This window comes from Penicillium bovifimosum (genome assembly GCF_028826915.1).
Source record: "Penicillium bovifimosum strain IBT 22155 chromosome Unknown utg000001l_segment0_segment0, whole genome shotgun sequence".
NCBI lineage: Eukaryota > Fungi > Ascomycota > Eurotiomycetes > Eurotiales > Aspergillaceae > Penicillium > Penicillium bovifimosum.
Genome location: NW_026622710.1, coordinates 287,430 through 310,174, shown reverse-complemented (window position 1 = coordinate 310,174; position 22,745 = coordinate 287,430). Strand labels below are relative to the sequence as shown.

Here is a 22,745-nt window from a genome sequence, read left to right as displayed (position 1 = left end):
GTTCTTTCATGTTTGTTTTCTGTTAGAGTAGAGACAATTGCCATTGGGTCCTCTTCTTTAATTTGCATCCAGTATAATATGTGTTGTGTAAGGTCATCAGCTCGTATGAATAGAATGATTGGATAGCAAATATCGACTGTAGGCACACAGTCCTTAGTCAAATACGGGGGGTATCATAATAAAAGCAAAAGAATAACAAGACACACATCAGCCATAACCAAATCATCCCCTAAGCAGGCTCCTGCCGCAACATCTCAAGAATCAAATCCTGAGTCCGCTGCAAAGCATCCAGCTTCTCCTCCATCGAAACCCGCTCTTTCTCCAACTCCTGCCGAAACTGATCCTGCATTTCCTGCCGAAGCTCTTTCTTCATCTTCTCAATCTGCTGCGTAAGATTCTGGTCTTGTTGCTGTGGCTGCTGCTGTTTCCGGGGAGAGACTTGAGTCGAGGTTGACGCCTGCACCAAAGCCGAGATGACAGGTGAGGTGACACCCTCACCCGGTGCAGAGTCTAGGTGTTTGTTTAGTTTCCCCAATGTTTCGATAACGGCTGAGACCATCCGGCCGTCAGGCGGAGCTGATGTAGATGCGGAAGGCAGAGGCGGAACATGTGGTAATTGCGTTGCGAACATGTTCTCGAAGCCCGGGGGTAGTTTCAGTGAAGGTGCAGAGACTGGTGTGGATGGTTGTTCAGAGAACTGCACTGGCGTAGGACCGGTGATTGTCGGTGAAGGTGTCGGGCTAGTCGTAGCAGCCGTATCACCATTATTCAAGCCTTGCTGTAGCATTCCCGCCATAGCAGTATTGACACCGGTCGGACTAGTAACCGACGAGACATCCCGCCAATCCTCTTTCTTGCCATTCTTCCTCCAAGGCTGCGGCTGTCTCCGCTTCTTCAACTCATCCCGCTTCGCAATCCGTCTATTCTCCGCTTCCTCCCAGCGCTGCCAAGTCGGAATCCACGCATCAACAGCAGCCAACCAACCGGGGTTCATCAGTTCCGTAGCCGTCTGGTAACCATCCGTACCGCGCTGTTGCTGTTCTTCCAGGAACTTGATTCTCTGCCTCGTAACCATTTCCACCTTCCTCCGTACCGAATGCCACGAATAAGTCCGGCCTTCATGCGTGCGCGTGAACTCCGCTGCAATAGACGCCCACCATTTGCACAGATTGCTTCGACTGCCGAATGTGTCTGCGTTTCGGTTACAGATTTCGAATAGAGCTACTTCTTCTCGCGTCGTTAGACGTCTGTGTTGGCGGGAACTGTCGTCTAGGTCGTCGTCGTTGGGTCGTTTCGTGCCGGTGCTTGGGCTGGACATCAGGACTGATCCTTCGCCTCCGTCTTGAGACATGCTCACGGCCATGGGTGCATAGTAAAGGTCGGTTCCGAGGATCCCTCGTGATGAGCCTCCGGTTATATTTGCTCGTGTTTCTGAGCCTGGTGTGTTGTTGGTTGGGCGTGGGTTTCGAACTACCACGGATACGGATTGGGTGGCTGGACTGAATCCGGAGCGTAGGCTTGGTGATGCGAAGGTGTTCTGTGGGTGATACGAGGGGTGGTTGTAGTCGTGGGATTGAATACGCGGCATGACAGTTGCGTAGCAGCGATTGCAGTGTAATGTTGGGTTTGTAGCAAGGGGATGATCTCCTCAAGTTCAATCCATCAAGGATATTTATTTGAGAGAGTCATCCGCCTTCGTTCTTGTCGATCTGTGGAGAAGATAAAGATTGAACGGCGATGGAGTTCAGACGGTTTTCTTCCTGGCCCGTGCGCCTATCACAGTACAGGGCCGAATTACACACAGACCAGAGCGGTTACTGTGATTCAGTGACCATACGAGGAGAATAGCATCAAGAAGATATCCATTTACAACACATCATGGCTATGGTGGTACAGGGGGGCTGACATCAAAATACCCCGAAGACAAGCAAAACAGGAACCAACACCATGGTCAACATGATCCAGAAATATGCGAGAAGGGAGGAAATATAGCCCACTAATACACAAATGGGAAGTTAGGGGGAAATAGTGTAATAGAGACAGAGGGAAGAACGTATACAGAGGATCACCACCGTCTCCTCAAATACCAGCCGTAAGCCGGAGTAGCAACCGACTCGCCGAAGGGCGTAGGCACCTCAGCACTGCCAGGACGTGCCACTGGGTGACGCAGGTACACAGCGGCACAGATGTTCTGGTTGACCTCAAGATAACGCGGGATGAAGGTGAAGGCGGACATGTAGTCGCGTGGACGCCAAGGTGTGGCATAGGGCTTGGTATTGTCGATAGGGTTGTCGCGCATTTGCACGAGAGCACGCTTGAGGGTATCAAACTCCTCGTCATCAAGCTCTGATGCATCGACATCGTTACCCTGTGCGGCCTGTTCGAAGGCTTCGGAGAGCTTGGAGCTGACTTCGACATCCTCGTCTCCCTTTGATGCGACGGCGTCGTCGTCTGAGCGGCGCTTATCCTTCTTCTCATCCTTCTTTTCTGGCTTCTTCTCTGCCCGCTTGGCATTGAGGAGAAGTGTCAGCTCGGAGAATTGTGCCTCCAGGCTGTCTGTGAGGACGGTGCTGGATGCAGAGCGAGACAACACACGGCGAACGGCTTTTTGGAAGCCGCGGAGCTCCTGCTTGCGCTTGGCGGGGAGTGTGTCCTTGCCGGATGACATGATAGACTTAGCCTGCTGCATCAGCGCTTTGAGGGTCTCCTTGGTATCCTCCTTGGGAGTCTCTTTGGACTCCTCCTCGACTTTCTCTTCCTCAGCTTCCTTGGATTCTTCTTCGCCTTCGGGTTTCCTCTGAGCCAAGCGGCCCTCACGACGCTCGGCCTTATCTTTCGGGGTACCGGTAGCGAACATGACGCGGTCCGGCTCGACCTGGAACAGGTCACCGGGGTTAAGAAGGTAGCTGGGATGTCTCATCTATGTCGCGGACAGTCAGTAAGGTTCAAACTAGTATCCCCAAGCGTGACTGTGATCATACCTTCTGTCCATTCACGGTAACCGCTCCGTGGATGACGAACTGACGGGCCTGTCGGGCACTGCTAGCAAACAGAGCACGGAAGATAGCGACATCCAAGCGGCGCTCCAGGGGCGCAAAAGCCATGTGAGTATAAGGAATACGGCGGTTCTGGTAGGTAGCATCTCCATCTTTCGTTTCGAGTCCTGAGCCTCGACCGGCTGAGGCGAGGGAACCGTCATCGGCGGCCAAGTCGGAAGCATTCATGGGGATGACACTGCGAATGCGGTGGTTGAACATGCGTTTCCATTGTCCTTCGCGGACTTGCTCGCCGTGGTAAGCACGCGAGACTGCCTTGGCAGACCATTTCTGTTGGAAGAATGTGCGGTTGGTGGTAGGTGGGCTGCGGAATCGTTGCAGGTTATAGAGGTTGTATTTGCTCCATGATTGACGAATTTTCTGTAGAGATTCTTGTCAGTCTGGTGCAATTGGGTGGATCATGGGCAGTGGGAAAAAACATACGCCTTTCGACAAGGTGTTGCTAGCCCTGTTTCTCATTGTGGCGGCTCTGTAGGTACAATGTTGTAGCGAACGATCTGGTAACGGTCCAAATTGGCCGAGTCTCAAAACTTCAGAACACGTGACTGGGGAGCCTTAGAGGTGTTTGCATTGTATGTTTGTTTGCTCAGGTGTTTTGCCACCGCCCCTTCCCTACGGGTATAAATATGTCGTCCTCCCCCGTCTCTTCCTCTTCTTTTCTTTTCTTCTTCATACTTACCTTGTTTGGGTGACCGCGATCACGAAGGCGGTTCACCACAGTTTGGTCCCTGCATTGCACATCGCGGCGGAACAGGCTGTTCAATGGCTTTCGGGTCATTGACAGGCGTATTCTTTGGCACCCCCCACCCACTCTTGTGGACTTTCTTTTCATCAATCGTTGAGCCAGCGGCACGAGATTGGAGAAGAGGAATTTGTAGCTTGTAATTCTTGACGTTGTAATATATCTCCACTACGATGAGCTGTGATGTACTAGATCCCTTGTCTTGAATCCAGTGAAGCCCTCGCGTGTTTATTTTTGTCGAGTCTCGTCCAACACTGCGCGTCCTGTCGCGTCGATGTTGACGTCCTGGACAGAGTTTGCACTACGTACCTATCAGGCTATCACTCACTCCCCCTTCATCCTGACATGCCTTGCAGTTGCAACTCGTATCTACTCCAGTCTACCTTCCATTGCCCGTTGCTGCGACCGCACGTTGACAATGCATCATCTTTCACTTCCCCTGGCTCTCGATGCTCACAGTATGTTTTATGCAATCCTCATTACTTGAATTTTTGCTCCAAACATAAATCGGTTGTATGTAGGTACGTAGTAAAGAAACATGCTGTAAACTCCAAATCAACACATTGCGCCGTAGATGCATCAAATCCCAATCGTACAACATTGAACCTGCATATCTCATTACTCTCTCCTTGAGCTCGGAAACGCCTCTGCCAACGACTCTGCCTCTTGAGGATTAGTCCATTCTTCAAGCAGTTCGTGCGCCATATCGACAGTCTCATCATCGATGCCAGCCTCCAGCACGGTGCCATCACAAAATGCCAACCGAGTCAACACAACTAGATGCTTCTGCTTACTGCCAGACACACACGCCAGCTTCTCCTGCATATTGATCAAGGACGCATGTTGACGCATAACTCCAAAGATCAGCCGCATGAGTCCGTTGACCAGCGAAACACGCAGCTCGGATTCCGGCGGTGAAGAGTAAAGCGCATCCAGCTCATCATGCATCGACCGGAACAAGCGAGCCAGCGCATTCGGATGCAGCGCAAGAATTGTGCTTGCATGCTTTTGCGTTGCAGCGGTAGGCTGGAACGCGAGTGACTCCAGGAGCAGTAAAACCTCGAGTCGCATCGCGCAGATGTCGTGTGCGGTGTATGGCTCAACGCCTTCATCTGGTATCGCTGGCTCGCTCAACATATGAGTGAGACGGTCCACGATCCACTTTTGCACATCTAGTTGGTCCTGGTCAGAACTCCTGATCGGACCGAAGGAGTCGGGGCGAATGCTCGTTGATAGAAGGTTCATTAGGAGGACAATGTCACCGAGCGGGTGTGACGGATGAAGCATCACTAGAATGAAAGAGATGCGGACATTCTGCCAGAATTCCTCCATTGCACTCTCGATGTGCAGCACTCCGCACGCGATTTGATATAGTAGACGCATGGCTCCAGTCGAGTCGATCAGTGGCTGCAGATCTGCTTGTGGGGTCTGTCGAGTCATCCGTTTGTCTCGGGATGCCGGTGCGTACTTGAAGCGAGGTACGGCATTCACCTCGACAGTGTCTTGTAAGACCCCAACTAGAGGCGTAATCAGATCCGAGAGTTGGAGGTCGTCTGACATCAAGCTATATTGTACAATAGCTTGCAACCGGGGAATTGGTTCGTAGAATTTCTCGTTGATGGCCCGCTGCCATAAAGAGGAGATCGTTCGCGTATATTCTAGTATGTAATTGTCCGGGTCGGCACGAGCCATGGCATCCATAATCGTGCTGGACATGGATCGAGTCGGTTCCGAGGGAAAAGTAAGCTTAGCCAGAGCCTCCAGGTCAGTCTCCTGTTCGGGATGCGCACGACGGCCCAAGAGCCGCATGATGAACCGCTGATTGCGGCTTGACTCGGGCTTGCTCTTGACCTCTTCGACATCGACTGGCGCATCAGTTATAATGGGCTCCACACCAGAAGGATTCAAATCTAGAGGCACAACGCTGTCTTGGCTCGACTGTCGTTTACGCTTTCCGGGAACTGTTGGCGTGGCTCGCTTGGAACGTGAAGCGGATTTGCTGGGCGATATCATGACGATCTCGTCATCGTCAAACCCATCGCGAAAGGGAAGCACCCGGGATTTCTTAGGAGTAATTGGGGCTTCCTTCTCGCGGTGCTTTGATTTGTAGCGCCGAGCCTGGAAGGCTTCATCCACGAGATCTTGTTGTAAGAATACATTCTCCGTTGCCAGGACCTTGCCTTCAGATCGAGCCGCCTCCACCTCTTGCTTGTGCTTGGCGATCTCGTCGGCCATTGTTTTCCGGAGAGTGGCCAATTGCCGGTCATGTTCTTCTGTGATCGCTGCTTGCTTCTTGCGAATGATGGAGATTTCCCCGGCTTTCGTTTCCAGTTGTATTCTGGCTTCGGCTAGCTCTTGCATCATTTGATTCCTTTCTTGTTCCATCTAGATGGCCGTTAGAACTGGACAGAGGAATGCTGCCATCACCCAACTCACTTGTAGCAAGCGTGCGTTGATCTCCGCAGCGGCATCGCCGTGTCCGTAGTACTCGTCCACCTCCATGGCATCATCCTGCTGCCCGTGAGCAGGCCAGCTCTCATCCATGGGATGTATCTGGTGGCCTAGGGGAATGACATGCTGCCCATCCACGTTTTCGTACACCTCAGCATCCACTTCCCCCACCTCCAATGTATTGTAGTCGCTTGTCAATCCCGTGTGTAGGCGAGGCGGCGGTCTCAGTGATTCATTGCCATTCGTTTGTTCAGCTTGAGCTCGAATAGCGAGATTGTTGTCTATCGGTTCTGCGCGGTACTGTGAGGCGGGTGCCTGGGTTGCCTGGAAGGCCTTCTGTTCCAGCTCATACAACGTCCCTGGTGGCAGGGAGCCGAAGTCGTCGGAGCCGAAGTCGTCGGAGCCATAGTCATCGTCGTCGTCATCCATGCCCCCGCCATGAATGGAGTCTCAGGAGATGGCAGTTCAATTAGTTCGGAGAGGACGGCAGTTTAAAGCACCTGTAAGGACACCAAACCCTGCACATCCAGTTCAATTTCCATGCACCTAAATCTGTGGCAGTATATGAAAGTGAATGTTCAATCACATCGCAACCAGGAAAAACATCGACCCGATAAAAAAGATAAAGTAAACACGGGGCAAGCTGGAGCTGACCGCTTTCGGCGGACTTTCACATGAGCTCATCAACTTCTAATCCCGACGACCCTCCCTCCTGCATCCACTCTCCTTTTCAGATTGCGTTATTGGCCCTTTCTCATCATGTCGAAATCTCGCAGAAATGTCAGGTTCCAACACCGGTCAAATGACGAGCGACGCCTCAGTGTTTCCTCCGACGTCAGCGATCCCCAAGAGCCCACTAGCCCCAGCAAAAATGGGAATGGGGGTAAGCCAGCAACCATAATGGAAGAGGTTAGTTCGGCGATTGAACTAGTGCACTATTCTAAAGACAGCTTCTGACATATACTCCCTTCTAGAAACCGCAGTCCGAGTATGAGAAGAAGAAGCAGACCTTCATCACCCGGACGATATGGACATTTGTGATGATCGCCGGTTTTTTCGTTGCGTTGTTCTCGGGTCATATCTACATTATTGTCCTCATTACTGGCATTCAAATCATCTCTTTCAAAGAAGTCATTGCTATCGCCAATATTCCTAACAAGGAGAAGAACTTGAGGTTCACCAAATCGTTGAATTGGTATTTCTTGGCGACCACCATGTACTTTTTATACGGAGAGAGTGTGATCTACTACTTCAAGCATATCTTGCTCGTTGATAAGGTGCTGCTGCCGCTGGCGAATCACCACCGCTTCATCAGTTTCACGCTTTACGTCATGGGTGAGTCCCCTGATGGCTCCCCTTTTTACCCTCTACTAACCCCCGCATAGGATTCGTGTTCTTTGTTGGATCTCTGCAGAAGGGACACTATCGATTCCAGTTCACCCAGTTTGCCTGGACTCACATGGCTTTGTACTTGATTGTTGTCCAAGCTCACTTTGTCATGAACAACATCTTCGAGGGCATGATTTGGTTTTTCCTTCCTGCTGCGCTGGTCATTACCAACGATATCTTTGCCTACGTCTGCGGTATTAGCTTTGGACGGACTCAACTCATTCAGCTCTCTCCCAAGAAGACTGTCGAGGGTTTCGTCGGCGCGTGGATCTGCACTGTCGGCTTTGGTTATTTCATGACCAAATTGCTGATACAGTACAAGTACTTCATCTGCCCTGTGAACGATCTCGGATCAAATATTCTGACTGGTTTGGAATGTGTTCCGAACCCGGTCTTCGCCGCGCAACCTTACTCCCTTGAGTTCCTTGGCCTGGACAAGACTTTCTGGGTGGAGCCTATCCAGTTCCACATCTTGGCTTTCGGCACTTTCGCTTCGCTGATTGCTCCGTTCGGCGGATTCTTTGCGTCTGGATTGAAGCGTACCTTCAAGATCAAGGACTTTGGCGAGTCCATTCCTGGTCACGGTGGTATTACTGACCGCATGGACTGCCAGTTCATCATGGGCTTCTTCTCCTATATGTACTACCACAGCTTCATTGCTATTTACAAGGCTAGCGTGGGCGATATCATTGAGACTGCCATCAACGGTCTCACAGTTGACGAGCAGCTCGAGGTCGTCCGTGGCTTGGGCAAGTACCTGTACAACCAGGGTGCCGTCTCGGAATCGGTATGTTTAGATCAAATACTATAGAATGAACAGTGACTAATCTCGTTCAGATTCTGGAGTGCCTCGTCACCGAGCTGAAGCGCCGATGAGCTTGAAAAGGCTGTCCGGCATGCGGCCCGAAAATATCACCCTATTTTACGACCTATACTTCTGCTTTTTTTCATTTCCACAATTGAGGACGACCTTCAACCCCGTGCTTCCCCCTTGCATCTCTCCTCCGATTGCTTCTGTGTCGACTCCCCTCAAATCCCCCTGCTTCTTGCTTCTTGCTTCATTCGGACTTGATTGGGTTCACCGAATATGCATGCAAGTCTTAATTTGCGCATGCATGACATGTACATACGTGCCCGCCTTACCCGCCTTTCAACACGGCACCGACCTCCGATAAAAATGACTTATGGCAAGGCCTTAATCACCCGTCAAGACCGGGAATCTCCACGCCGCAGGCACGGGGACGACTTCTTTTCGTTTCACGGCTGTTTCCCTGTACCTGTTTAGTACTGTTTTCCTATTTCTCTTTCAGATTGCCGGACCCTGAACTCAACGCGAATTCGATTCGTGCTGCTCGGCCGAGCTTGGCCTAGAGCTCTATATTTTGGTGCGCGGAACAGACCTCTACAGTAGGAGTTGGATGGCAGTGTGACGTGTTCGTCCCTCTCCTATCACCTTCGCTGTTTTCTGGTATGGAATGTGTGGGTTCCAGATTTGTACATAGCTTTGAATCCACATCTTGAAGCTGGTCATGCGAAATTGTCCGTAGATTGTTTTTCACGCATACCCTTTCTTGCGCATGAGACGTTTACCTTCCAGGGCTAGTTGTTAGGAGCTGCACAGTCATTCAGAACCATCGCCAGCTTCTACAATGTCGATGTTCTTTATCAAGCCAGCTATATATCCGAACCTTCACTACACCCGGGGCTACCGTATGCTATCAAAAGCTGGTCATTCTACTTCCATTGGATGAACTTCTCGTCATTTATTAAATCATCTTTATCTCTTGTATCAGTCGCATATGCCTGGGTATCAGAAATCGAGCGAAAGTGCCTTCTAAACGAAGGAAAACGCACATCCTACTCTTCATATTCTTCCATATCAACCTTAAAGAACGCCGCAACCTGTCTCTTCTCCTCATCCGCACAAGCAGGGTCAAGCATAAACCGCACAGCAGCATCACGACCCCTCTCACCCGTCCTCTGCCGTTCACCGTTCGCAGCAACGGGTGTCAATGGGTGTAGTGGTCTTTGTTTGACAGCGGATCCATTCTTCTGCGGTTCAATCCACGAGGTATAACGAGGGATATTCTGTTCACTCGCTTCTTGGTTCAGAGGGATGCGAACATTTAAGAACCGATCTGGTTGGAACTCTGGGCCGACGGTTGTATGTGGGCGGTGGTGTGTGTACAGTTCTAGGAGATCGCAGAGGGTTTCTGTTTCATTGTCAGTATTTTCAGTTTCAGTCTCAGTCTCAGCATGGAGAGGAAGAAAAAAAAGAAAGAGGGCAAATTACCCGTAACTTCCGCACGACTTGTATTCCACTGCGCATAATCTGCTCCAGACTCGATTTGTTCGACGCGCTGATCCAAGAGTCGTCCTGCGAGCTCGAGGCAGCTAAAAGCCATTGTTGACGAACTTTGCTTGATTGGTGCAAATGTGCGATATAGATCTGTCGAGATCCGGTATGCGAGACTTGATACTTCGGAGCTTTGAAGTAATCCATAGTGTCGCCCTAGCTTCATGAGGGTCTTTTGGGGATGTCGGGTTCGGAAGTCGAAGCCAGAAGCTTCTAACATGAGTCTTTCAAGACCAATTATGCCACGTGCATTGGCTTCGAATATCTGGTGACGGGCGTCAATTTTACCTGTCTGGAGTTCTAGTATCTGGTGACGACTTACAGGATCATCCGCGGACAGGTGCTCTGAAGGCGCGACTTTCAGATTGTAAGCTGCACAGACAATATCTCTTGACTTTTTGAGCGTGTCTTCGATCTTGCACGCTGTGAACAGAGCTGCTGCTGCTGCGTCCTGCTCGATTGGTTAGTTCCAGTCTAGACCTCGAGACTTCGAGGGAAGGTAGAACTTACCGTGAAATTGTACTCATTATCAGGATGTACCAACCGAAACCGGTGATAGTATCCAACTGCTGTGTCATAAGTCCGAACCGGCCTGGATTCAGTCAGTCAGTCGTCTGCATTCTGCCTGGCTTGGCATGGACTTACAGGTTCAGTGCTCTCCGCACGCCATCGATCCACGCCACACCCTGTAGACGCAGTGAAGTCTCGCGCAGGGGATTGACTCCCAAGGCACTGATGCAGTCTCCGACTGTCTGCTCGAAGATGTACGGGTTGGCCACCTGTATAAAAGATGGGTGGATGGCTGGGGGTGTCGGGCCAGATTCCGTGTTCGAAACTCCGCGAGGGGAGACATCCCTCTTATTGCGTGCCATTTCAGTTCTGCAATCTCCTTGGGTAGCTATCAATACCACGCACTGTTCTTAGAAGTTGGAAGAACAAGTCGCTCAATGACCGATGAATTGATATCTCATGTCACGTGAAATGTTCACGGAAGTAGATTGTTCCGTACTCCGAAGTGTATATCTGCCGTTGTTTCTTCCTTTCGACGAATGTGCAATTCAATATCTTATTCCTGCACTAGTCATAGTAAGATTAATGAATCAATAATTAATATATTGATTACTCGAATAATATAGGTTCACAGCTCATGGTAGCCTACATTTTCACACATGATTCATGATACGTCTCAGGGCACTCCACGATTAGCCCTTGTGGCCTTAGCCAACTCACTCTGCGCCGTATTGTCCGCATACCTCTTGTAGATAGGAAGGTAATGCTCAATCTCACTGGTGGTCTCTTGTACACTCCGCCTACTCCCAACAGCAGCCAGCCAAGTCCTCCACCGACGCCAGATCTCTTCATCCGGCCCCCCTTCTCCCTCCCCAGGGATCCGCAATCCACCCTTAAACTCATCAAAAACCCACAATCGCACCGCCCACGGAGCCAACACCAAATCCGGAAGACCAATACCCTCACCCAGGAAGAAAGGACCGTTCTCATGCATCTCCTTAGTCCAAGCCTTGAGATGAGACAACAATTCCCGCCGTGCCCGGTCCCACCCCGCATTCGCATCTTCCCCGCTCTCATCCGGCTGGTACTGCAAGAACCGGTGGAAAGACGGGATAATGCGAGAAGTCACGTAGTCGATCCAGATGCGTGCACGGGCGCGTTCGTAGACATCTTCGGGCAGGAGGCGCGGCTGATGGTCTGGGTATGCTTCTTCTAGATATTCCAGGATGACGGTGGACTCGTATAATGGTCGTGGGTGGGGATCTGCTGGGGTTGATAGGGTTGGGACTAGGCCTCGCGGATTCAAGGTGAGTAGGGAATCCGGTTTGTTGTATGGGTTGACCTCGATGTATTCATATGGGATTCCTTTTTCTTCGAGGGCGAGCCAGACTCGTTGGACTTGTTTGTTAGTCTCTTTCCTGTGAATCAGTCGGTGACATACCGAATCTGTATATCTGGTTAGTTGTTAAGGATTGACTGTTGAGTGTCTGGTGAGGGGTTGGACATACGGACAGAACCACCCCGCATACAGCTTCAATGGCTGTTGGGTGCGATGCTTGTCAACCAGTGTCTTGGCTAGGCCAGTGGCCTCGGGGTAGAGGTTGGAATCTGGGTGAGCAGGCATTGTAGAGTGTACTAGTTCTCAAAGTGGGTGTTAGAAGGACGGGGACACAGTGGAATACTGGCAGGTGAGGGATCATCGGGAGTGACATCATTTACTAAACATGTGATGAAGATGCATGCATTTTCATTATATCTGTTGCCTACTAGGAGTTGCAAATATGATCAAAAGAGATCACTTGAATTGATATTGGTGAGTCTAATCGTTCCCATACTTCCTGATCAACCTCCGCATAATCGACATAGCACCAGATCGATATCCACCACCAAAGATAGCATGATGATTCAAATGATGATACCTTTACAGCGTCAGCATAACCCAATTACAAACGAGAGAACCACTCACAATTCATACAATTGCACCCGATCATCATACTCCGCCACGGGCTCCGTCTTCGGCACGATCCGATGATACTGCTCAAAGAATCTGGCCCCAAACCCGCCAAACATACGCATAATCCCGAGCTCAAATTCACTATGACCATAGCAAGCAGAGGGATCATAGACCACATCTCCAGGCTTGTCATCTCGACCCGAGCCAACAATCCGACCGCTATCAGCATTTCCACTCCACAGATCCCCGTGAATAACGACGGGTACAATCCCCTCTCCCTCCCCACTAGAGTTATACCCTAGATGCCCATCACCGAGCAATCTCGGCACAACCTTGTAAGCGGTCTTCTCAACAGTCTCGCGCAACTCAGCGTCACGCCCATTCCGCTCTTCAGACGTCGCCAGTATCGTAAGCAGCCGCTCCTTCGCATAGAAGTCCGCCCAGCTATCGGAGAACCTATTTGGCTGCTTGGTATCACCACAGAAAGTCGGCACAGGGAACCCGAATCTGCGCCGTCCGGTTTCCGGGTCTGGCGGTGCGGGCGTGGAATGCAGCTTGCCCAGCCGGTGCGCGAGCGAGGTTTCCTCGTCGGCACTACGGCTCTTTGTACCACCAAGATCGAGGAACTCTGTTGCGAGGAAGTGTGTTCTGGAGTCGAGTGCGCCCCAGGCTAGGGCTTTGGGGCAGAAGCCTGGGACTGAGGTTGCGATTGCGTTCAGGGACTCGGATTCGCCTTGGAACATTTCCTCGGCGGCTTTGCCGTTTGAGGAGGTTTTTACAAAGTAGCGGCGTTCTTCGGTGCCATTTTGGCTGGGCACTTGGGCGTGGATGGTTCCTGTGCTTGTAAAGCCTGAGCCTAGGCCGGAGGTTGAGAGGGTGGCTTTTGATCCCGGGGGAAGGGAGAGGGCTTGGAGGATTGGTTCTGGGACTGGAGACATGGTTGGGGGGTTGTTAGAAGGGTTGAATGTCGAAAAAGTGAATGTTATCAGAGAAGTCTGAAGGATGTATCATCATGTGAGTATGTAGATAGATGTAGACCGGATTTGAGGCTATGACGTTATTCCCCACATTGAAGTTGATAAGCTTCTTATCTGCATCAACAATACTAGTCTCAATAGAGTCAGATCAGGTTAAGGAGCTGAAAAGAGCTGAATCACCTTACTCTGAATAGACTGGGCCTTTTCTAGACAATAAAGAGCATGAGATCATGATTCATGAGATGATAGCCATCGCAACGGGTCAAGACTGAAAGAGCAATATGATACCTATCAACATATGATCATCCACTCTATGTACATCTATCATCTATGTCACATGTGCATCTATGAATCCTCGAGCTCTAGCTACATAAGGTTTCAATTGAGAATATGAGCCCAGAGCTGTCAATAGACTGAACCAACTTGTCTTCAATAAACAAACTTCCATCCCAGCAGCGGGAACAATGCAGTCAGCGAAATGCGCTACCTATTGACAGGCTTGAAACTGCCAATATAAAAACCTCCTGCCATCTTGTTTGCTTCTCTCTTCCTCGATCATTTCATCTCACAGCTTTTGCATTGCCAACAAGGTATCAAATAACACCCAACCCTCCAACAGAACGCATCTAACAAATTTCCAAGCATCTCAACATCCAACATGGAGAACGTTAACACGGAGATCGCCAACATGGAAACCCCCGACAAGAAAGTATGTTCTAGTACTCCGGATGTCACTCCATACCAAGACCCACTGGTCGTGTTCATCGCGCGGCGCGCGCCAATCATCACAGACGCCAGCCTCGAAGAGCAAAAGACCTGGCTCAACCCCGCCTTTCGCGACCTGAAAGAGAATTTCGAGTACAAGTACGGCGAGATAACCAACCGTCCCTACGCCATCTGCCCAATGATCCACGTCTCCTTCGAGCCGATCGACCCCGATAGCGACTCATTCAAATCCATGAGGGATGTCCTTCTGTGGGGACGGGGCTTGCAGTGCGAGGTAATCCTAGTCACGAACCATTGGGATGCTATTACCTCCCATGAGGAAAGCTTCGTCAATATCTTCCGCGACTTCAGGGATGTCCCGGTGCGGCTGCGCGTCTGGGGCATATGCGATCCTCACGAGCCGCCTATTTTCCATGAGTTTGATGTGCATCGACTGTGCGATCATTTTCGGGGACTTATTAAGCTTGACCAGGACCCTGCTTACCGGGTTTACATGAGGATGGTTCCGGAAGTGAAGGAGACTAGGCTCACTTTGGTGAGGGGCGTTCAAATGATGGAGGAACTGATCGGCCAGCGGCAGGAGCAGATGAGGGTGAATATCATGCGACATCTCTGATGTTCGAAGTGACCGGGGAAGACTGTCTTTCGTCTATCTATACTTCAGCATTTCCCTGGTGATGGGCGTTTGCTTCAGGTGCTCATGGCATCATTTGGTCAAGTTCCTTTGCGATAGGGAGTAATGAGGTATTTCGCTCAATTCAGGAAGTATCAGTTTACTGGTTTCTTTGTAGTCATGTCGAGTATTGGACATCAATATCATCGAATCCTTTCAAAGGATTAGCCACCGGACGTAGATGATAGTTAGGCCAGGCCGCCAGACAGCTCTCATCAGGAATCAAAGGGAGACACCTATATCCAAAGTCAATCCACTGTCCTGTCAAGCAACAAAAATGGACTCGACAGAGATGATGTTATGTATCAGGGGCAGAGCTGCCACATCCGTGTTAATCGAGCGATCAAAGAGGATTAACCAAAGTACAAACTCGACGTGTCACAACGCCACGAGTCCACAACCGAAGCCGTTGAGCAATGCAAGACATCACACGCAGCAAAATAGACTTCCCATGCCTTTCAACTCACACGCCAGGAATATGGAGCACAACGGTCAGCATATCCACCGCCCGGCCGAGAAAGGACCAAATTGATAGGTCTCAAGCCCGTCAAACGCGAGTCATAGATTTGCCAAGCCAAGACGGATATGGGAAACTTTCAACACAGAGTACTCCGTACCGACATGTACAACACAGTTACCTACACCAGAATATCAAGAGGTGGTCCGTGAATACTACCTAATGCACTAACACCATCTCAGTTCGTGCACTGGCTTGGAATCTGCCTATTACCATCCTATCTGCAACTAGCCGGGAATGAGATACGATCAACCGGAGACGCCGAGTCGACCCAAATGAAAGGATTTAAGGGCCGTGATCAGTTACCAGGAACGGTGGTCCGGGCTGAAGGGACCCAAGAGGTCGGGATTTCAGTCGTGAGGTGGAGGTTCTTCCATCAAAAGGGGGTCCGTACTCCGTAGACGGACTGTTTCAGGAGTTGTTTTGGGGATTATCTTGGCTATGATCTGATGTGTACGAAATGGATGGACACGTGCATTTGCAAGGGAGTGTAACCAGATCCAGGACATGTTCGTGAAACTGAAGTCTCCGTACTAATGTTGAAGTCAAACGGAGACCGTTAGGATATACTTCAACGTGATTGGATGTACCTTCGCCCCCAATTCCCACTTGGCTTGTGAAAGGAAAGTCAATTCGGACTGGACCAATCAAGAATCGACCTACTGAACTTTGTTCAAGGTTACCCGAGTCCTTTATGCAGCTAAATATCTTTGGGTTAGCAGGTCCAATAACTTTGCATTGCATAACTGCAGGAATGAGAGGTTGCATTTACTGCGTAGGGTTAAGAGAGAAGCAGTCAAGTCTATACACAGTATGTCGTAGTGTCATATCCCTGTAATTTTCACGATAGTTCTTCCTCAGGGCGATTAGTCCGCATCCTGAAACACTGGTATGGTGATGTGCCATGTAATTGCAGAATCGAGAGGGAAGATCACCCGATAAAACAAGCCATACGGTTTCGGCATTGCGATTGTTATCCGCTTGGCAGTTCAACGGCGACGATCATTATGATCTATGGATAATACACAGTAACTAGGTGAATATGCAAACGAGCACAGATTCGGCCAGTATTGAACTATCAGCATTACCAAGTTCAAGTACGTACAGTTCTGAAAGGAATGCGCTAGACCCAAACAATCACCACCACATGGAATATTTCATCTGACAGCTCCATGCAGTTTCTTTTGTTACATTAGTTCAGGTTAATTCTCCGTGCAGACTACGGGGATGCAAAATGGATACATAACCCTTACAACCTGTGGACCCAAGCAATATCAAAAGGGGTCAGCATTGCCAAGTTTGACCTGTCAGCTAAGGTCATCAACAGGCTTTCGGCGCCAGCCATTGGCAATGGCGACGGGTATTAAAGCTAGACATGAGACAATGGAGCAGGGACTAAAGCCAGCACGGACATTCTGCATAGGGATAGCAGGAGGGTGTCGATCACGGCGTAAACCACATTCAAACCCACCCCGGCAACGGGACGACAGGATCCGTAACGGGGACTGGAGTCAATGATGTGCACTCAATTCCCCTAGCTTTATCTCTCCTATGTTTTTCAAGGCAGAAGAGTGCTAGTTAATCATATTTAGTGGGACAGATAGACCCGCTGGATGACATGTTGGAAGTTGGATGCCGGTGTAGGGGATCAGGAGTTGCTGATATCCCCAATTACAACATACCACTTGACTCGTTTGATCAATGGTGATGAGGAGCCTCGTCGTTCCATGACCACGGCTCTTGGCTGGCTACAATATACGGCATAAATCTCCGAAGCGATCGTCAAATGCGGAGGTGCGTCTAACGCCACTTCGTTCAGCTCCCCCGAAGCCGAGGGCCGTCCCCGGGGGAGACGGTTATGCAGTACAGTGCGGATCTGCCGAGCTGAGGCTAGCTGAGGTTGCCGAAATGAGAGTAACCTTGGAATGAAGCTAAACTGCGTCATTGGGGGATAGACTCAAAAAATGTCCCTTCCGTTTCCAGAAGGCTTCTTTTCTCCAGATGGCAGAGCCAAATCTCCTGACAGGGGGGAACCGTTTGGAGGATCGACACGTCGAAACTGAAATTGCCACATTAGAGCGTGGTCTTTGGAGACAATGGATGTCGGTTTAGGCAGGTGGAGATAGGAGCCGCTGCGATTTGAGCGGGTAGCACGGCCGGAGGTTATGATTTACCGTTCCGTATGTAAATCCACGGGGGTAACTTTGTTACCTCCACTCACGGAACCAGGTTTTGGATGTCTTTGGGTCATCTGGAGTATTTCTTAACCGAAGATTGGCACCATCAGTCAGCCATGGAAAAGAGCCTGATGGGATCCAGGGATGGTTGAAGATTGGGTGATGAGCTTCTTTGTATGTCTTCTTTTTGAGGTCAGAGGAAGGAAGTACAGTCAAGTCTTATACTACATAGAAAAAGAATCTCCGGGATCAGATCCCCTCGGGGTTCATTCAAATCGGATTTCCGGACCTCCGTCAAGGTTGAACCCAGTCTGGTGAATAAGGAAACATTGAAGAAATCTATGTTGAAGTAGAAATAGGCTGCAGACTATTTGACTGTGTTCTTCCAGGACAATGGAATCCTGACACGTCTTGATCCACTCTCTAGTCTAGTACAGTGTACTGTGTAGTTCTTGATATGGCAGTTGGAGAATAAGGGGTTCCGCTAAATAGAAACCTCCGTGAAAAAGGTTTTTTATCATTTTCGGGTTTAATTCAGGGGATCTCCACCTGTATCCATGGCTCAGAGTTGAAACTATCGAGATCTGACTCTTTTTGATGCTTTTCACATTTCCAATTTTCTATTTTTCCCTTTTCAGTTGGTCACTTTATTGAAACCCCCTGTTCATTCTCCATCTCTGCCTCTCTCTCTCTTGTATACGCAATACTAGTCCCTCATTTTTTTGCAAAATATTATCAATTGGCCTTAGCTGTTTTTTTTTTTCTTACATACTTTCGGAGCCACTTGCGTCTCCTTTCTTTTTTTTACCTTTTTCACCCCCACCTCTTTGTTCCCTTGGAGTCGATGTGGAAACGTTCACCTAGATCAGAGGACTACTCTGGGAACGACTCAACTCACCATTCTCTCACTGAGCTGGGCTTCCTAGGTCGATCCAAAAAGTCCAAAAGTAAGTTTTGTGTCCTTTCGTGTTCTTCTGTGTCTCTTCGTGTCTCTATCAAATGAGGGAATCTGGTTTAGAACCGGATGTCCTAGATCTGAGACCATTGTGGCCTGTTCTAGATGCCTCATGGCAGAAAAAGTCAGACTAAAACCGCGCCTGCTCCCCTGACTCGTCTTGGTTATTCCCTTCTCCTCTGTTATCCACTACGAATCCTGGCAAGGCTTCGGCATAAACTGCCCCCCATGTGTCTCTAGTCCAGTTGCCCACTCGAAGCGCATCCCACCTTGCTAACCAGAAACCTGTGACGTACAGAATTCCAATCGCAGCCAGAACACTCCTCTCGTTCACCTCTGCGCTCATTCCGTTCGTTCAGCCGTAACGGGGAAGACCGACCAGGTAGTAGCCTTTCCAATTTGACCGAAATCACCCGGCCACGAGCACCCTCAACAGTCGCCGGCTCGATTCATTCTGCCTACCCCGAGTCCACCGTCCAGCCAACCCATTCAAATCGTTCACGAGCATCCTTCCATTCAAGATCGGGACAAACCACAAGCGCCATGGAGGTCGATCGCGCCCGCACCCGGAGGGAGAGGACCTTTGTCGGTAGTGAATGCGCCGTCTGCGAGGAACCCTTGGAACACACCCTGCGCGGCGAGCGTGTTTTACAACTCTCGTGCTCCCACGTCTCCCACGAGGCCTGCTTCTATGAATATATTCGGGATTATGAATCACAATACTGTCCAACGTGCAATTCACCGTTGGCGTTGGACACGAGTCGCGGCGGGAATGTATTGGATCTCGGTATGTTCCACGTGGGGGGTTGCAAGGGGGCAGAGGCTAATCTCATTTCATGCAGAGAAAATCGGCAACATTGTTCGCTCTGTGACGACGACTGACACAGCTACAGTGCGCAGTGGTTTGACAACGCCGACTCCATGGGAACAACCCTCAAGTCGACGACCGCCGAGCGATGCCGGAAGTCGGTACACCTCGGCCACCCGGGAGCCACCCTACGTCCATTCCGGGAGAGAACCGTCTTACAACCCTTCAGCCAGGGAACCGTCGTATAACCCCTCCGCAAGAGATTCATCCTACCACCGTCGGGACAGTCGCGATACGAGCAGCCAGCGCGAGCGTGTGGAGCGATTGGCCGGCTCTCAAACTCGTCAACCCCACTCCCGCAACGGCAGCGCGGCCGGCTCGTCGGGTGACTACAATGACGGCCAGCACACCAGCAGTGGACGTCGCCATGATTACGATGTACAGGCTATGGAGTCGGATGTCTCGCCCCGTCCGGGAGTGGCCAAGAACCCGATCCCTGCGCCGCTGGTGACTGTCCGAAGCGAGTTCCCGACAATGAATCGTTCCCGCCAGCAACAGACCCTCACGTGTCTGATCACTGTCGAAGTGCCAGATGCCAATTGGCGCCCTGACGTAGATGATTTACGGCACACGCCTTCTGGACAGTCGCAGCCGGATGAGCCATATACCGGACGATTCGGCGGCCAAGATGCTCGGTCCATTCAGTATGAACCAGCGGAGAATATGGAAGAAGTTGCCGAGGAACTGCGGAATCGGGTGGACAACTGGCACGGCCTTGAGTATCAACGATTCGGCAAGTTGCGCCTGCATGGACAAATGCGCGTGGGCAAGGATCGGCATTCTTGGCAGGAGCTGGAATGCTACCTATTCGCGGAGATGCTTATCTGCGTCAAGGAAAAGAAGTCCAGTGATTCGAACGCTTATGATGCGAATGGGCGACCTAAGCCCGTTCGGTTCAGTCTCAAGGGCTCGATCTTGATTAAGAAACATCTCAAGTCACTCGATGTGTCGCCGGATGAACCCGTTCTTGCCTTGAACCTTTCTGTCAGCGAGCTGCCTTGCTTCTATCTTCGCTTCCAGGACCGTGGTCAGCTTGAGACTTGGCGTCGGTCGCTACTTGACTTGCACCCGGAGGCCATGCGCCAGAATGACTATGACTATGACAACTTGGAGGAGGATGACTACCGTGGCAGCCGTGGAGTCCACCGACAGGCTTCTGTCTCTTCTTACGGCGCAGGCAAGTCCATCAACACCGCCATCACCGACTACACCAACCCCGATTCAGACTCTCCTTCGATCAACACAATTCACATTCCCCTTGACCTCGTCGTGGTCATCCCAGTTTCGTCATCCATGCAGGGCTTGAAGATCACCCTCCTGCGTGATGCTCTCAAGTTCCTTGTTCAGAATCTGGGCCCTCGGGATCGGATGGGGCTGGTCACCTTTGGCTCGAGTGGTGGCGGTGTGCCTCTGGTCGGTATGACCACGAAGTCCTGGGCTGGATGGTCCAAGATTCTCGGATCAATCCGGCCGGTGGGCCAGAAGAGTCTCCGGGCGGACGTGGTCGAGGGTGCTAACGTTGCCATGGACCTCCTGATGCAACGCAAATTCAACAACCCCGTCTCGACGATCCTTCTGATCAGCGACTCATCCATTTCTGACCCTGAAAGTGTCGATTTTGTGGTTTCCCGCGCGGAAGCTGCTAAAGTCAGCATCCACTCGTTCGGTCTGGGGCTTACCCACAAGCCGGATACTATGATCGAGCTGTCGACCCGCACCAAGGGTTCTTACTCATACGTGAAGGACTGGATGATGCTGCGGGAATGTGTCGCCGGATGTCTCGGTGCATTGCAGACAACCTCCCACCAGAACGTCAAGTTGAAGCTCCGCCTACCTGAAGGATCGCCGGCGAAATTCGTCAAGATCAGTGGCGCCCTTCATACCACCAAACGTGCAACTGGCAAAGACGCAGAAGCCGCACTGGGCGATCTTCGTTTCGGCGACAAGCGCGACGTCTTGGTTCAGCTCGTCATCCAGCCCGACAACGCCACACAGGATAACATGCCCCAGGACCCGTGGGAGAGCCTGGTCTCCGGGTTGGAGGCTCTCGGCGGCTCGGATGCCGACGAGGGACGAGTGCTGAGCGTCGAAGAGGTCCCACTGATCCAGGCGGATCTCACTTACGGCGACTTGCTCCGAGATGGCCACCTCACCCACTCGCCTCGCCCTTCGCTTTTGGCTATTACCATGCTGCCCGCCAACCCTCGGGCTAAGAATGGACGCCCCGCAACTCCTCCCATTCCTCCCCATCCGTCCATTGTGCAGCGCCGCATGGAGCTGCTCACTTCCGATATGCTGACTCGGGCCCTTACCCTGGTATCTCGGGGCCAGCAGGATCGCGCCATGCATCTCCTCAATGAAACCCGTAGCATTCTCAAGGGCCTAGGCAAGGGCGGCTTGCCGCCTCTGCCCCCAGGTGCCCCCCGGTCTGACAGCGATGATAGCCGCGGCGACACGCCAGTCTCTGCGTCCTCTCCCAGTCAGCCTTCGTTTGCTGGCACCCAGTCCTCCGGATCTGACACCAACACCATCACGCCACCCTCGTCAGTCGATGCGCAGACCATGTTTGCTCTCAACGCAGACCTCGAATCGGCGCTGGAGTGGATCAACCATCCGGCTGTGTTCAGTCGTGATTCTCGCAAGGCAGTGCTTCAGAGCATCGGCGTTATCTCTTCCCAGCGCGCTTACACCTTCCGCACGCCATCCGAAGCCCACTGGGCTCAGCGTGTCTCTGGTGTACGTCGCTTGACAGAGCGATCCCAAGACTGGCGTGAGACTGGTGACGATGCTTTGACTGAGGAGTAGTCAATGTCTTGTTCTGCGCTTGTTTCTGCTACTGAACCTTCCCCCCTGCAATGCCCCTTTGCCTCATATCCCAAACTTGTACATACTGCGTCGAGTTATTTCCTCCCCTTGTCTTTTTTTGCGGTCTTCCTTTTTCCATCCCGATGATACCATTTTGTTCCCATGACTACGCAATATGATACCAGGGGCTTTGTTCCGTTTCCTCCCATTGAATTCATGCTGTTTATGGATCTCCATTTCTATGTAATTGCTCTTGGCGGTCTTTATGCGCGGGTGGTGGTCCTGTTCTTGCTTTAATATGATGTGGACTTGATTGAATGCATAATTTATCTTGACTCTGTCTCGGGTTCGTAGCTATACACAGTAGAAGTGCTTGTACTGCTATACACAGTAAGATCATATTGGATGCCTGGGTGCCTGAGGCATCACAGGCGCGATATAGAACCCCGTGAGTTTTCTCTCTCTCCCTCTCTCTTTCTCCTCTTCGTCCATTGACTTATATACTCATCTCTTCTGATCCATCTTGATATTGTATTTCTATGCCATCTCTAGCTTGTACGGAGTACATACACAGTACTGGGGGCTTTAC

General features: G+C 50.9%; 9 protein-coding genes across 9 annotated transcripts; 3 read left to right on the top strand and 6 right to left on the bottom strand.

Annotated features, from left to right (window-relative positions):
- Nucleotides 1–229: 229 nt before the first annotated feature.
- On the bottom strand, nt 230–1,588 carry N7515_000129 (uncharacterized protein; the record flags this gene model as incomplete). Its single annotated transcript, XM_056660873.1, has 1 exon — nt 230–1,588. One exon carries the CDS (start codon nt 1,586–1,588, stop codon nt 230–232), a length of 1,359 nt encoding a protein of 452 aa, XP_056526039.1.
- A 477-nt stretch (nt 1,589–2,065) lies between these two features.
- On the bottom strand, nt 2,066–3,515 carry N7515_000128 (mitochondrial 37S ribosomal protein uS4m; the record flags this gene model as incomplete). The annotated part of the gene is made up of 3 exons (XM_056660872.1): nt 2,066–2,920; nt 2,982–3,416; nt 3,480–3,515. 3 exons carry the CDS (start codon nt 3,513–3,515, stop codon nt 2,066–2,068), a joined length of 1,326 nt encoding a protein of 441 aa, XP_056526038.1.
- Nucleotides 3,516–4,416: 901 nt separating this feature from the next.
- Nucleotides 4,417–6,678, bottom strand: N7515_000127 (uncharacterized protein; the record flags this gene model as incomplete). The annotated part of the gene is made up of 2 exons (XM_056660871.1): nt 4,417–6,183; nt 6,235–6,678. 2 exons carry the CDS (start codon nt 6,676–6,678, stop codon nt 4,417–4,419), a joined length of 2,211 nt encoding a protein of 736 aa, XP_056526037.1.
- Nucleotides 6,679–7,008: 330 nt separating this feature from the next.
- cds1 (phosphatidate cytidylyltransferase) lies at nt 7,009–8,514 on the top strand (the record flags this gene model as incomplete). The annotated part of the gene is made up of 4 exons (XM_056660870.1): nt 7,009–7,158; nt 7,224–7,584; nt 7,635–8,425; nt 8,476–8,514. The coding sequence occupies 4 exons, from the start codon at nt 7,009–7,011 to the stop codon at nt 8,512–8,514; spliced, it is 1,341 nt and encodes a 446-aa protein (XP_056526036.1).
- Nucleotides 8,515–9,495: 981 nt separating this feature from the next.
- N7515_000125 (putative cyclin) lies at nt 9,496–10,866 on the bottom strand (the record flags this gene model as incomplete). Its single annotated transcript, XM_056660869.1, has 4 exons — nt 9,496–9,851; nt 9,932–10,445; nt 10,505–10,586; nt 10,640–10,866. 4 exons carry the CDS (start codon nt 10,864–10,866, stop codon nt 9,496–9,498), a joined length of 1,179 nt encoding a protein of 392 aa, XP_056526035.1.
- A 314-nt stretch (nt 10,867–11,180) lies between these two features.
- Nucleotides 11,181–12,128, bottom strand: N7515_000124 (uncharacterized protein; the record flags this gene model as incomplete). Its single annotated transcript, XM_056660868.1, has 2 exons — nt 11,181–11,958; nt 12,013–12,128. 2 exons carry the CDS (start codon nt 12,126–12,128, stop codon nt 11,181–11,183), a joined length of 894 nt encoding a protein of 297 aa, XP_056526034.1.
- A 195-nt stretch (nt 12,129–12,323) lies between these two features.
- On the bottom strand, nt 12,324–13,396 carry N7515_000123 (putative fructosamine-3-kinase; the record flags this gene model as incomplete). The annotated part of the gene is made up of 2 exons (XM_056660867.1): nt 12,324–12,423; nt 12,471–13,396. 2 exons carry the CDS (start codon nt 13,394–13,396, stop codon nt 12,324–12,326), a joined length of 1,026 nt encoding a protein of 341 aa, XP_056526033.1.
- Nucleotides 13,397–14,093: 697 nt separating this feature from the next.
- N7515_000122 (uncharacterized protein) lies at nt 14,094–14,777 on the top strand (the record flags this gene model as incomplete). Its single annotated transcript, XM_056660866.1, has 1 exon — nt 14,094–14,777. One exon carries the CDS (start codon nt 14,094–14,096, stop codon nt 14,775–14,777), a length of 684 nt encoding a protein of 227 aa, XP_056526032.1.
- A 3,595-nt stretch (nt 14,778–18,372) lies between these two features.
- Nucleotides 18,373–22,156, top strand: N7515_000121 (VWA and PH domain-containing RING finger protein; the record flags this gene model as incomplete). The annotated part of the gene is made up of 3 exons (XM_056660865.1): nt 18,373–18,475; nt 18,782–19,270; nt 19,326–22,156. 3 exons carry the CDS (start codon nt 18,373–18,375, stop codon nt 22,154–22,156), a joined length of 3,423 nt encoding a protein of 1,140 aa, XP_056526031.1.
- Nucleotides 22,157–22,745: the final 589 nt, after the last annotated feature.